This window comes from Giraffa tippelskirchi, chromosome 11 (assembly GCF_054371585.1).
Source record: "Giraffa tippelskirchi isolate mGirTip1 chromosome 11, T2T-mGirTip1v1.2.pri, whole genome shotgun sequence".
Lineage (NCBI taxonomy): Eukaryota > Metazoa > Chordata > Mammalia > Artiodactyla > Giraffidae > Giraffa > Giraffa tippelskirchi.
In genome coordinates, this window is record NC_137285.1 from 50169497 (window position 1) to 50182082 (window position 12586).

General features: G+C 34.7%; 1 protein-coding gene across 10 annotated transcripts in view; it reads left to right on the forward strand.

Annotated features, from left to right (window-relative positions):
• Positions 1-9493, forward strand: part of NAA15 (N-alpha-acetyltransferase 15, NatA auxiliary subunit) — a 65635-nt gene extending 56142 nt beyond the window's left edge. For 4 of the 10 annotated variants that reach the window (XR_014068627.1, XR_014068625.1, XR_014068623.1 and 1 more), the window contains 4 exons: positions 671-769; positions 5856-6002; positions 6936-7033; positions 8047-9493. Coding sequence is in view for 2 of the 10 variants with exons in the window: in XM_081540599.1 (XP_081396725.1) it covers positions 671-769; positions 5856-6002; positions 6936-7033; positions 8047-8247 (545 nt within the window). In the remaining 8 variants the exon portion in view is untranslated. Of the gene's footprint in view, positions 1-670; positions 809-5814; positions 6003-6935; positions 7034-8046 lie in introns of all 10 variants that reach the window. The other 6 variants (XR_014068624.1, XR_014068622.1, XM_081540600.1 and 3 more) reach the window with 3 other exon arrangements.
• Positions 9494-12586: the final 3093 nt, after the last annotated feature.

Sequence of the window (12586 nt, forward strand, 5' to 3'; positions counted from 1 at the left end):
TTGGAGAATTGTCCCCGATTAGAGAAGTCTTAACAAAGACAGCTGTGGATGAGACTTGGAATTGTGGTGAGTATTTGGGTGCACTTTTCCATCCATCAGGTGGAGACACTACTAAAGCTTGGGAAACATGGGGGATGGGGTGGGAAGAGATAGCATTGGGAAAGATTAGGAAGTGATTAAAAACATAACCTTGGTCAATACTCTACCTTTGATGGGGAAAAGAAGCCAGGGATTGACTGGAGAGGAACAGTGAGGTGGAAGGGAAATGATTTCACATGTCGCAGAACACAAGAAAGGTGTAAACAATGTTACTTTCAAGTGTAAACAATGAAATTTTCTAAGTAATAGGAAAAATTTGTTTATTTGACTACATAAAGGAGATTAAGAAGTGAAATGGCTTCAAAATTTTTTTGTTAATGTGGCATTAGTCCAAATAATGTTGAATGCTATCTAAATTTGTTATACTTAATAAAACCATTTTTCTTAACGTTGTGTAGAAAATATTAGCTAATATTGCTAACCTGAGGAAGTCAATTGCTTCAGTCATACATTGCTGTCCAGATGTGATCGCCTCTAAATGAGTTTTTCTCTTTGTAAGATACTATTAGTCCTATAAAGGAGAGTATCTCTTTTTATTAAATGATCAAAATATATCTTTTTTTTTTAATAGAAAAGTTTCTTTTGATGCTACAATCAGTAAAGAGAGCATTTGCTATTGATTCTAGTCATCCTTGGCTTCATGAATGTATGATTCGACTCTTTAGTACTGGTATGTTTTAATTTTCTGCTACTTAAGTATTTGACTACAGTAGCTGATAGTGACTGAATAAGTGATTTATACAAGTTTATCATAAACTCAAACCATTTTAAAGCTGTTGTGTATTAAGTTAGCCTGGGGAAAAAACAAAGTCTTTTCTTTGTGGTGAAGGTCTTTATTTTAAGGCTAGAAATGTTACCTGATTTTTACACAGAATCATTCAGTCCAGATGTTTGAGAATCATCTTTATTTCTGTTTCTTAAAGGTTAATAAGTTGAAATTTTGAATCATATTTCATTATGTGACGTAGTTAATTGTTCTAAAATTTAAAATCTCTTTGAAATTGACAAATTATCTCCTTGTTTACCTGTCTCTAGCATAATGATTTGAATCATAAAATTTTTGTCAGTAAATGTATAGTAAAAGTAACTTTAAAACAAATTGTCCTTTTCAAATGTTTAGTCAGTAAGATCCATGTGTAAGTTTTAATGTGAAGTAAAGCTACAGAATTTTAGAAAATGAAAGGTGGAATATTATGCCAATTATCTCTCATCGTTGAGAAATCTAGGATGCTAAAACATTAAATCACTTATTTAAGATAACACCAATAATTAGTAATGAAACAGAAATGAGAGCCCAGATCTTCATGTGTTCTTTCTACTACCAGAGCTTTAAATTTAGAATAAAGTACTTCTGTAGTCAAGTAGTGTATTTTTGTTTTGGTTTTTAAGTAACTGGATAAGGAGAAATTGAATGTTTAGTAGAACAGTCTGCAGAATTTGAAAATACTATTAGCTGTCTCATTGCTAAGTACTCAGTCCCATGTGAATCCATGCATTATATAAAAATAATGGGATTAAACCAGGTATCCCAATTATTCTTTTGAAAATTCTAAATTGTCCCAGTTAATATTGTTTTGACTTATAAGAAAAGGTAAAGCCTTATTTAGATCATATTTATGCTTGTCAAAAAAGTGATTTCCTGTTACAGAAACTAAATCATAGAGATTTTCCCCCCAATTTTTAAAAATTCTGAAAGTAATAATGTAGTCATATTATAGAAAGTAGAAGTAATTGCTGTATTTAGTGAAAATAAGGAAGTTTCTTTTTAGTCTTTTTTTTGGTATTAAAGAAAAAAATTTTGAAATTATGAATCAAAAAATTAAGGCTGGAAATAACAGCCATAAATCATTTTCGGTTAGGATGAAATGCATTCAAGCTATTTTCAATATATACACACTGCATTTTTATACAGTCAGTTCTTTCCTAAAAGATAATAAGACAGTACATATAAAGTTTATGGAGTTAGAATTATATTCCTTTGAAATATAAATTGGAAGTGACAAGCAAATACTTCTAATGAGTGTGTGGCTTGATGAACATATAACCATCTTCTTGCAACAGTTGTTTCAGAAAATTAAAATGCTTATGAACTTTAGAAGAACAAAGAATGGTCCTAACATTAAAATTCAAAATTAATTGAGTGGAGTTAATGTTAGCTATTGTTACTGCTTCAGGTATTTATATGACATCATTGTCAGGAAGAGATTTACAAAGTAATCCTTAGTTTGACTAAATTTAGGCATCTTTGTTACTGTAAACCTGCTGAGTTCCTTTTACTAATTAATATATTGGGTTCTTGAGAAAAATACTTGATTTTGAAGTAACCTTTCAGGAACACATTTGTCATGTTAAGTTACATTGTAGTAATTTCTTTACAAGAAATCCTTACAATAACACCTATCCAGAAATTAGGGAGGAAAAAGAAAAAACAATGGCTCCATACTGAAATCAGTTGTAGAAGCTTCTCTAAGTTCATGTTCACTTTAGCATGGTTATGAGCATCTTCCAAATCTCCAGAATGTTACACTACCAGTGTAAGTAGTAATTGCTCCATGAAGTCACTTACTATATAGGAGGTCCCTTTCCCCCTTTAATTATGAGATTGATAGAATCTCTTCCAAGTTTTTCACTTTTTTTTTTTAAAGTTGTAGAACTTATGGCAATTTTAATTATATCTCTGGTCAGTTCTAAGTAGAAATAGGACCTTAGGTATTCATTTGTTTTGATACTTGCTTACATGTTTGCTGCTGCTAACTCGCTTCAGTCATGTCCGACTCTGTGCGACCCCATAGACGGCAGCCCACCAGGCTCCCCAGTCCCTGGGATTCTCCAGGCAAGAACACTGGAGTGGGTTGCCATTTCCTTCTCCAGTGCAGGAAAGCGAAAAGTGAAAGTGAAGTCGCTCAGTCGTGTCTGACTCTTAGCGACCCCATGGACTGCAGCCTACCAGGCTCCTCCGTCCATGGGAATTTCCAGGCAAGAGTACTGGAGCGGGGTGCCGTTGCCTTCTCCGCTTACATGTTTATATTCCCTTAAATGTTTTTAAAATTAGTAGTTTTTGGTCACCTTAATCTATAATGAATCTTACATTATTTTCCTCTCTCATTTGTACAACTCATTTTTTCCTTTTCTCTGCAGATTATTTCTCATCTGTACTTAAGTATTTCCTCAAAAAAAAACCTTGCTTAATTAATATGGTCATTTATTTATTTTGCTGTTTTGAGTAGTAATCACTTAGTAGGTTGTACTGTAACCAGTAGTGAGTAATCATTATCTCACACAAAATATCCTTTTCTACGGAAATATTAACAAAAAAATGCTGGCTAGTCTGGGAACCCAGGGAAACTCCTTTTGCTAAAAATCAGCCCTCTCTTTAATATGACTTTTAACTGTTGGTAATAACTAAATTTATTCAGTCTGCTAATAACATGAACCAAACATTGTTTTAATTTTAGGGTATCTCAGGACTCAACTCATATGCCCCTTGGAAAAGGTTTAATGTATCATGGAAGACTATTAGATAGTCTGAGATTCTTGACTTTCTTGAGACGTCGGTAATTTTTGGTTAGTTTTTTGTCAATGTTACAAAATATTTAGATAGACTCCCTGTGCCTCCAATAGTATTCACCCATAAAAGATTATTTAATAAATCTGGGACATTTGAGGCTGCGCCTTCCATAGGACATTCTAAATTTTGCTACAGTAGAATTGATTGGTTGATTGATGTAGTTAATATCTTCCTGGAAATTGCAGTTCCAGTTTACATGGTTAGTGATTAGAGGAGAAAACTGAGTGAGTTTACCAGGAACAATTTGTGAACTAGTAAGGAAGTGTTTTTGGAAACATTCTTTTTTTAATCTGTTAAATAAATGAATGCTTTATTAATATAAACTATTAATACAAAAAAGAGGGAAATAGCTATTAGTCGATGTTGGGAGTTATTTAAATATTCCCTCTTTGACATATCCTGAACACAAGACATACATATTTATATATGTGTATTTTTAACTGTATGGGCTTTTTTAATAGCAGTTTTGATTTTTCTGAGATTTTTTAATCTGAGGAAAACAAGTTAATAAAAGTGATGAAAAACATGAAAAGTATGGTTTCCAACTATGAACCATAAAATTACTTTCCTATCTGCATATATAAAGGGTCCTGAAAGCATTTCAGGCAAACCAGTGAGGCCCATAAGAAGTAACCAATTTTATAGATACCTGTTTGTTGACATTGTAATTTTTTGTTCATTGTAATTGGCTATAACCTATTTTAACAGATTTTCTCCTTCCAGTTCTCTCTGTACTCCTAAGCCCATTCCCCACCCCCAAGACAAATACTGATAAATCTGCCAAATCCAAGTTGAAAATACAGGCATAATGGAGATTAAGCTAAATTCTTTAATTAGTAGCTCATTTATTTGAGTTAACCAGTTCTAAGAATGATAGAAGAAATGCTGTTCAACCAACAAAGGGCACGTATCAATCAATTATTTAGTTACTAACTACATGTAGAATATTTCACTTGAATGTTTGCTATTCAAAAGTTCAGTGTTTTTTAAACTTAGGGTAGTGATCTGTTAGTGAGAAAATGAAAAAAGTTGAGTGGATCATTATCATTTGAAAGCATTTGAAAGCACTTGAAAACTTAAAATAGAAATAAATTAGAGTATAAGATACAAGAATGTGCTGCACAATGTAAGGGTCAGTGTTCTGTGAAACTTCTGTTTCCCTTAATAAGTTATGTATATAGGAAACGTGCTCATCAGAGTACAGATACTTGGTTGTAGTCAGGAGTTTGAAAGCCACAACACTAGTTCTAATCATAAGGAAAATCTATTTATGTTTTCTTCAGTCTGTGACAAAAACAGTACCTACAGTATATGGAATATCTGTTATGTCATTAGCAATTTTATTTGTGGGACTTCCCAGATGACTCAGCTTTAAGAATCCACCTGCCAATGCAGGAGACATGGGTTTGATATAGTTTGATCCCTTTGTCGGAAACATCCCCTGGAACAGGAAATGGCTATCCACTCCCGTATTCTTGCCTGGAAAATTCCATGGAGAGAGGAGCCTGGCTAGCCAGCCATGACTTGGCGACTAAACAATAACATTTTATTTGTAGCTTTTTCTTACTGTGATCCTTCTGGGTTAGATATCATCTCAATTTTACAGATCAAGGAATAGGTTCAGGAAGGTTATGATTTGTCCACGCTCAAATCATACTCAGGTCTGTCTGGCTCAAAGCTCCAGACTGTCTGTCTATACCAAACTAGGATTCAGCCCAGAGAGGTTGAGAGTCAGTTTTTCCATCTCCAAATGCCAAAACATATGATGACAACAGTGTATTCCTTACAGGAAAATGCTTTGGTGGTCGTTTGGAAATTATTGTGTAGTGATAGCTCAGTTCACATAATCACTGAATATAAAGATCCATGGCTTTTTTTTTAACTGATAAATTTTTAATGGTTTACTTGGTTATAGAAGAAGATGGGATAGGGTGAGGAAAATTCTGTTAATCTTCTGCACTATATTTGGTAGCCTTTAGAAAATTATTAGATTATTCTGCTGATACACATTCTTTAAATTTATATAGATTAGCTCTTCTTTTAAATGTTGGATTATTAGTAAGTTTATCCAGTCTTTGTATATAAAATTGCTTTGTTTCATTGACCTCATCAGGTAGATAATTTCTTAATCCCACAAATTGTATCAGTATCTTACCTGCTAATAAGAGTTTGTTTTTAATTTGTTCAGCAGTGTGTGAAAGTAAAGATTTACCTGATGCAGTTAGAACAGTATTAAAACAAGAAATGAATCGTCTTTTTGGAGCAACGAATCCAAAGAACTTTAATGAAACTTTTCTGAAAAGGAATTCTGATTCATTGCCACACAGATTATCAGGTAATCAGTTTATTTTGTCCTTATCTCAGCCTCTAAAACAGCTTCAGTTTTTACTGTAGTAGGTCATTGACAGGTTACACACTTTTTGTATGGCAGAGGCAAATGTGTATATGTCACATTTTAATCCTGTGAAACAGGCAGCTTAACCTCCTGTACGTTTTTAAATGTTTTAGATAAAATCATTACTATGAATCAAGGTTAGTAGTTTCTCCTGGTTCTGCATAGGCATTACAAAGAAGCAAGTGTAACTGAATTTAGCTATCTATTACATACACTGAAGGAGAATCTTTCTTTTTATTTTTTTTCTCTTATTAGCATGCTCTTAAAATTCACTTAGATGCAACCATCATCTTTCATTTCTCATGCTTATGTAAGCTGTCAAACTTGACAGTGCTGAACACCTGAAAACCATCTCACAAGCAGAGATCATCTGGCAAGAGTCTGTGCTAATGAGCCCAAGTCTAGACTTGATGGGACCTATGGGTAGTGCTTTAGCAGTGTGCTCATACCTGTCAAGGTTGGGTATCTTCCACACCCCTCTCCGTCACACCAGACTCACACACACACACACCCCTCTACCCGTCAACACACACAAGTGTTCTCCTTAATCCCAAATTATGTTCATTTTAGAAAGAAGAAAGCTTTCCATGGTCCCACCACACAGAGACAAATATTATTAGAAATATTGGTGTTTTTTCATCGTCCCTCTTACCTTAATCATTCTCTTAGTTTGGACAGTTAGACTGTTTCTGGTCTACTCTCTCAGGTTTTTGTTTTTTGTTTTTTCAAATAACAGTATTTCAGATGGCTGTTCCCATTTTTCTAGTCAAAGTGCCACACTGTGTGCACATAGATATTGCTTTTTATATGGATAGAAGATAAAATGCTGGTTTTACCTTGAAATAAAACATGTCCGTTTTCCCTCTCATTTAGCTGCCAAAATGGTATATTATTTAGATCCTTCTAGTCAGAAGCGAGCTATAGAGTTGGCAACAACACTTGATGAATCCCTCACTAACAGAAACCTCCAGGTAAAGAGTTTTTCATTATTTCTTTGTAAGAGTTACTTGACTCTTTTTGTTTCTATTTTCACCAATTAATTTTTTTGTTATTTATGCATACTCTTCTCCAAACTATTATGACTCCATCTCAGAAACTTATTTTAAATTTATTTAAGATTGTATATGTGTGCACACATATACAGCAAGATCCCCTAGAGAAGGGAATGGCTACTATCCACTCCAGTATTATTGCCTGGAAAATTCCACGGAGAAGCCTGGTGGGCTACAGTCCATGGGGTCACATAGGACAGAGCAACTAACACTTCCACTTTCAGTTAGATTAGAACCTCGTAGACAGTCAAAGTTTGTGGGGTACTGTATATCTGGAAACTTTGTAATATTTTCCAAGTGAAAAGGTGAAGAAAGAAAACAATGAAAAATGCAAGTCACCATGAGTCATTTAAAAGTATAAGCAGACTGACTTAAGGGTTTGATTGAAAGAATTATTAGTATTCATGAAAATTTTTTCTTGGGTGTATATCCTTTGTGTTTCTGAGACTCTTTCCTTCTGTATCAGTGGACATACTGTAAAGGTTCTTTTTAATTTGAATAGAAGGTTAAAAAATAATGTTTGATTTTGCCATCTGGCTCTGAGCCTCCAAAAAATTTAAAGACGTAGGTGTAGTCATTGACAGTGGCATGTAAATTTCAACACTTACGCACAGGGCCAGGTAGGCTGAGGCAACATTGCCAGAGGTTACTTGCTGAGAGTGAGTGTCTTTGGATGTAGCACCCCACACCTTGCTTGTCTCACCTTAGTCCTGACCCTGTTTGTATATCCATCCTTTTGTGTAAACCTTGCAGTTCTGAGGAAACTAATTCTAATGTAATGCATAGTGGGAGTAAATACTTTTCCATATCTTAAATATGTACATTTTGCCTCTCATTTTGGAAACCTTTTGATAATGAAATGTCCAATAAATTCACAGTAAATTTTTTTTTCTTTTCAGCAAATTATAATGTGACCTTTTTTCTTTCTCTAGACATGTATGGAGGTATTAGAAGCCTTGTGTGATGGTAGCCTAGGAGACTGTAAAGAAGCTGCTGAAGTTTATAGAGCAAATTGTCATAAGCTTTTCCCTTACGCTTTGGCTTTCATGCCTCCTGGATATGAAGAGGATATGAAGATCACAGTTAATGGAGATAGTTCTGCAGAAACTGAAGAACTGGCCAATGAAATTTGAACATCATTAAACAAGCAAACGGAATGACTTTGGACCATATCTAGTGTATAATATTTTTGTCACGCACCTGCTGCATTGCTCTAACTTACACAGAATGAGAAGAGTAAATGTTCTTGCCTTCAAATAGTGTTTTACGTTTTTTATCCTGCTGAAAAAGTATATATAAAATATCTAACATATTACAGGATATAGGTTCAGTTTCTTAAAAAATTAAAAGCTGCTAAAATTGAGGGGTTAAAAAAAGATACCTTATCCTATTCCTACCTACCCACCCATGTTTTTAAACTAATTTATATAAAATCTGGAGGCTGTTAACAGCTAACAAAGCAGGTGTGTGGCAGAAATATTACTTTAAATTTGTCTTGTGAGATTTTACTATATCTCAGACAGCATAAATGCTGTTTTAGCACTGGATTCTTTCACTGAGCACAAAGAGTTGTTGGGGCTTTAGCATCTAACTGATTTTGTTACGGGGTTGATTATGACCATAGGAAGTATGCAATGTGAATCACTATTTACAGAGAAACCTACAACAGATGCTTGATGTTGTAGAAGCTGGGACATATAGATACCAAGCAGAATTATAAGAAAACCTAGAGGGTGTTCAATACGCTTGTTGTGTTTCCAAAATTCACTGTACATGATCAGTTTGGTGTTCTTGTACCACAGTTTTTAACTGAAGGAACCAGTTGGAACAATCTCAATTCTAACTAAAACTTGAAGAACTAAAATAACAATGCAAACCTTTCAGCATTGTTTTGGCCAAACTTGTTAAAACTGTAATGCAAGAACCAAATGCACTGTGATGTGGCACCAACTAATTAGCAAGCATGAACTTTTCACCCAAGAGTGAAAAAAGAAAATCTACCATGGCTTGAAGTTAAAGAGCAGAACTCCTGACTACCATTCTATGACTGATCAAGAGACTAATAGTTAAAAACCTCAGCAGGCCTTGTTCACGATATGCAGAAAAAAATGTGCTGCAGTTTAGATACCTCTGGAATTTTTCCACAGTGTCACAGGTTTGTAATACTTGAAGCCCTACATTTCTAAGAATATATTTCTTGCTCAGTTGTTTCAGGCAAGCCCAAGACTTTGTAATTTTTAAAGGGCCCAAGATTTCTTTCTTTTTTTTTTTTTTTCAATAACAGACCAGCTTCTTTTTCCTGCAGTTACAGATGTAATTTCCTTTTTGTTGTCAAACATAAGGTACCAAATATGATGCAATAAATTGTTTTGAAAAACAGTTGTGTGAATATTTCAACTAATATGTGTTGGGCTTCTGTGAAAATACACAGGTGGAAACAGAGGTGCAAGCCAGAGGCAGTGTAATGTGTTGTAAGGCTGGTTCAGATGGGAACTTTTTGGAATGGACTTAGTGTTGGTGTCAGGGAAATTCCATTAAGCAAGCATAGTGCTGTTCCTGCATTAAGATTTCCTTGAGAGCTAGGATGGCAGCAGGTACTATGAATACAATTAGTAATTTGAAAGGAAAAGGGAGAACTGCTATTTTGTTTGAGAAAATGAGCCTTAAAATTTTAAACCCAAACACTGAGAACTAGCCAGAGGCTCTGTATTCTCATTGCATTTGCAAGATCTCAGCAAATAAGGATATTAAGTAAAATGAATCGATTGTATATATAATTGACCTTTTTGTGGTACTTTTAGTTTATAGAAAGTATATTCTAAAGGGAATTTTCAGGAGACATGATCCTTTTACTGATTGAACAGTTGTGCTAAACTCAACATTTCATAGTACATGACCTGCATTCCACATCCCAGTCTAGTAATTTAGTGGTGTAAAGACAAGTACAGACTGGACTCTAGTGCTTTGTTATGTTTATCAACTGGCCCTGTCTCAGGAACATCTTAACAGATGGCAAAAAAAAAACAAAACTTTTTTCAACTTCTCTTATGAGTGGCAACTGAAGTTCTTATTGTTGGTAAAGAACACTAGTGCTACCTCTGCCACTAATGAGGTGTTTGGAAGAGGCACCAGCCATAAAATAGGGGGTGTATGTGTGAATTATGTTTAAACTCTACTGTATATTGAAATGAAATTCTTATATTTGTCTTGACAATGTTCAAATGATGTAGATTGTCTTAGAATGAATATTCATAAGTACTAAGAACTCTTGATGCAGAGGCCACCCGTGAGGAGCTGAATTCCTAACATGTATATTGTATTCCAACCCAATTTTACTGGAACTATTAAATAAATATTTTATTTTCTTTCAGGTTTACTTGATAGTGGATACATTGTCTGGTCTCGGAGGATATTGACAGAGGTTCATTTTATGTCCAGACATCACCCCTAAAACATTGTACTGTGCTATCTTACCCTGGATAGTGTGAACTGGATCATCTCACATTTGCCTCATTCACTCTATTCCAAATGATGCTGTGGGGGAAAACAGGGTTAGGAAAAAAGTGGGAGGAAAAATGCAGTGATGTTGTAATCTAAACAAGTGCCTTATGTTTATTGCTAAGAACTGGTGTTATCAACCCTTTTGAAAAGAAAGGGTCCCTTGACCTGTATTAACATAGGAGAAGTAAAGTTCTTTTTGTTTTTCTTTATATTTACTACTCCTGTCATTTCTCATTTAAAAACTAAAATCTGACTATCAGGTTAGTTTTCCTCAGCTTTAATTCGATAGTTGAGTCTTTAGCATTTTCAACATTTTTCTGTACCTATTTATTATGCAGAAGAATAAAGGTGATCTAATGGCATGACTAAAAGTAGTCCCGATACTAGTGGATAGCTTTCCTGTGGGTTTTATCACTCCCTTGTTTTTCACAGTGTTGTTTGTACTCCACGATATATTGCTGCTAGAGCTGTGAAATGAAAGCTGTGGCTGTAAGAAGAGGCCAAAAAAATGTGGTCTAGATCAGGTAGGTTGTGATAAATTCAGGGAAGTCTCTTGTACACCATTTCTAGGAATATTTCAGCTACCATGTGTAGCATCTGTTTGGGAAAAGTTTGAAAGTGAAGTGTTGGATTTTCTTACAAGATATGTATATATTTGTCTTACTAATTACCAGCCTTAAACTTTGAAATTACTCTTACTAAGAGAATTCAAAGAAAGACTGACCTTTCTGATGGAAGGTAGTCTTGTTCTACTTTGTGCTCCACCTCTTAAGTTACAGGCAAGGTTTCTTGATACCATCCTGCTGACATCTGAACTTTGCTAAATCCACTGCCAAATCTACATGAAAAACTCCCATGAAGTGGCCATGCTGCCCCATTGGGGGCTGAACCTTTCAAGTTTTGTTCCAATTTTGATGGTTGGAAATCTCACAACTTGTAGCAATAAAACATTTTTGGAAAAGGTTATTCTTTGTTGAATTGCACTTTCACCTTTCAGTATGCTCCTACTAGAGGGATATTGGTAGTGTGCAGGAGGTTCTGGAGAAAAGAATGCTCTCACTTTGATAAAACAGATTATTGGGTACATACTTTAGGTTACACAGCCTATTTAACACTTCTGCCTCCATCAGGACATACCCTCCCTTATGGTGATGGAAAAATGGGCAGAAGGAAAGGGAAGCAGTGTGTTGTAGGAGAGAGTTTTCCAGCCTCTTGGTTTACCCAGTTGGCCTTTGAAGTGATGCCATCTTGGGATTATAGCCAAAGAAAGAAAAATTGGTACTATTTAAATTAGAACTTACTGAACTGTCAACTATAGATAAACTTGGAATTTTAATCCTCAGTGCTATTTGTAAGGGTTCTATGTGCAAGAAATAGAATACACCTTGTTTCAAGGCTTCTTGTAACAGAGGTGATACTTTGCAATCTAATAAGACTGTAATATAGTTCTTACATTTTTTAATACACATTTTTTGGTGTCTAAAGGGTCCGTTTTATTTCATACAACTGGTACAGTTCTCCTTAACTGAAAAAAAAAATTGATAGTGATGAAAAGATGGGAAATTTCCAATCTGTATTATAAAGAATTGTGCTGTTGCTTAAATCCTCAACTTGGCCTCAATAAGTATAAAGTTTCAGAAACAACATAGGAGTGAAGAGATTTTTTGAATATATTCTGGATCCCATGGACTGCTTTCGGCTAATAATTGAATTTGCCTTCTATATTTAGTTACCTGTGAATTGTCCAAGTCTCCACACCATTTCTTGGCTGTCTGCAGTCTACCCTAGTTGTCTAGCATTGAGCTTTGATAAACCTGCCATTTGTTTACTTTGATCTGCAAGTTTATCAAGTCCATTGTCTAGTGCCTGATGCCTTATCACATCTGGTCTAGGTACTGGGTTTTGTAAAGTATTCTTCTAAAACTCTTGGTGTTTCTTAATAGTGGATAACTAAGCTAACCACCTCTCATC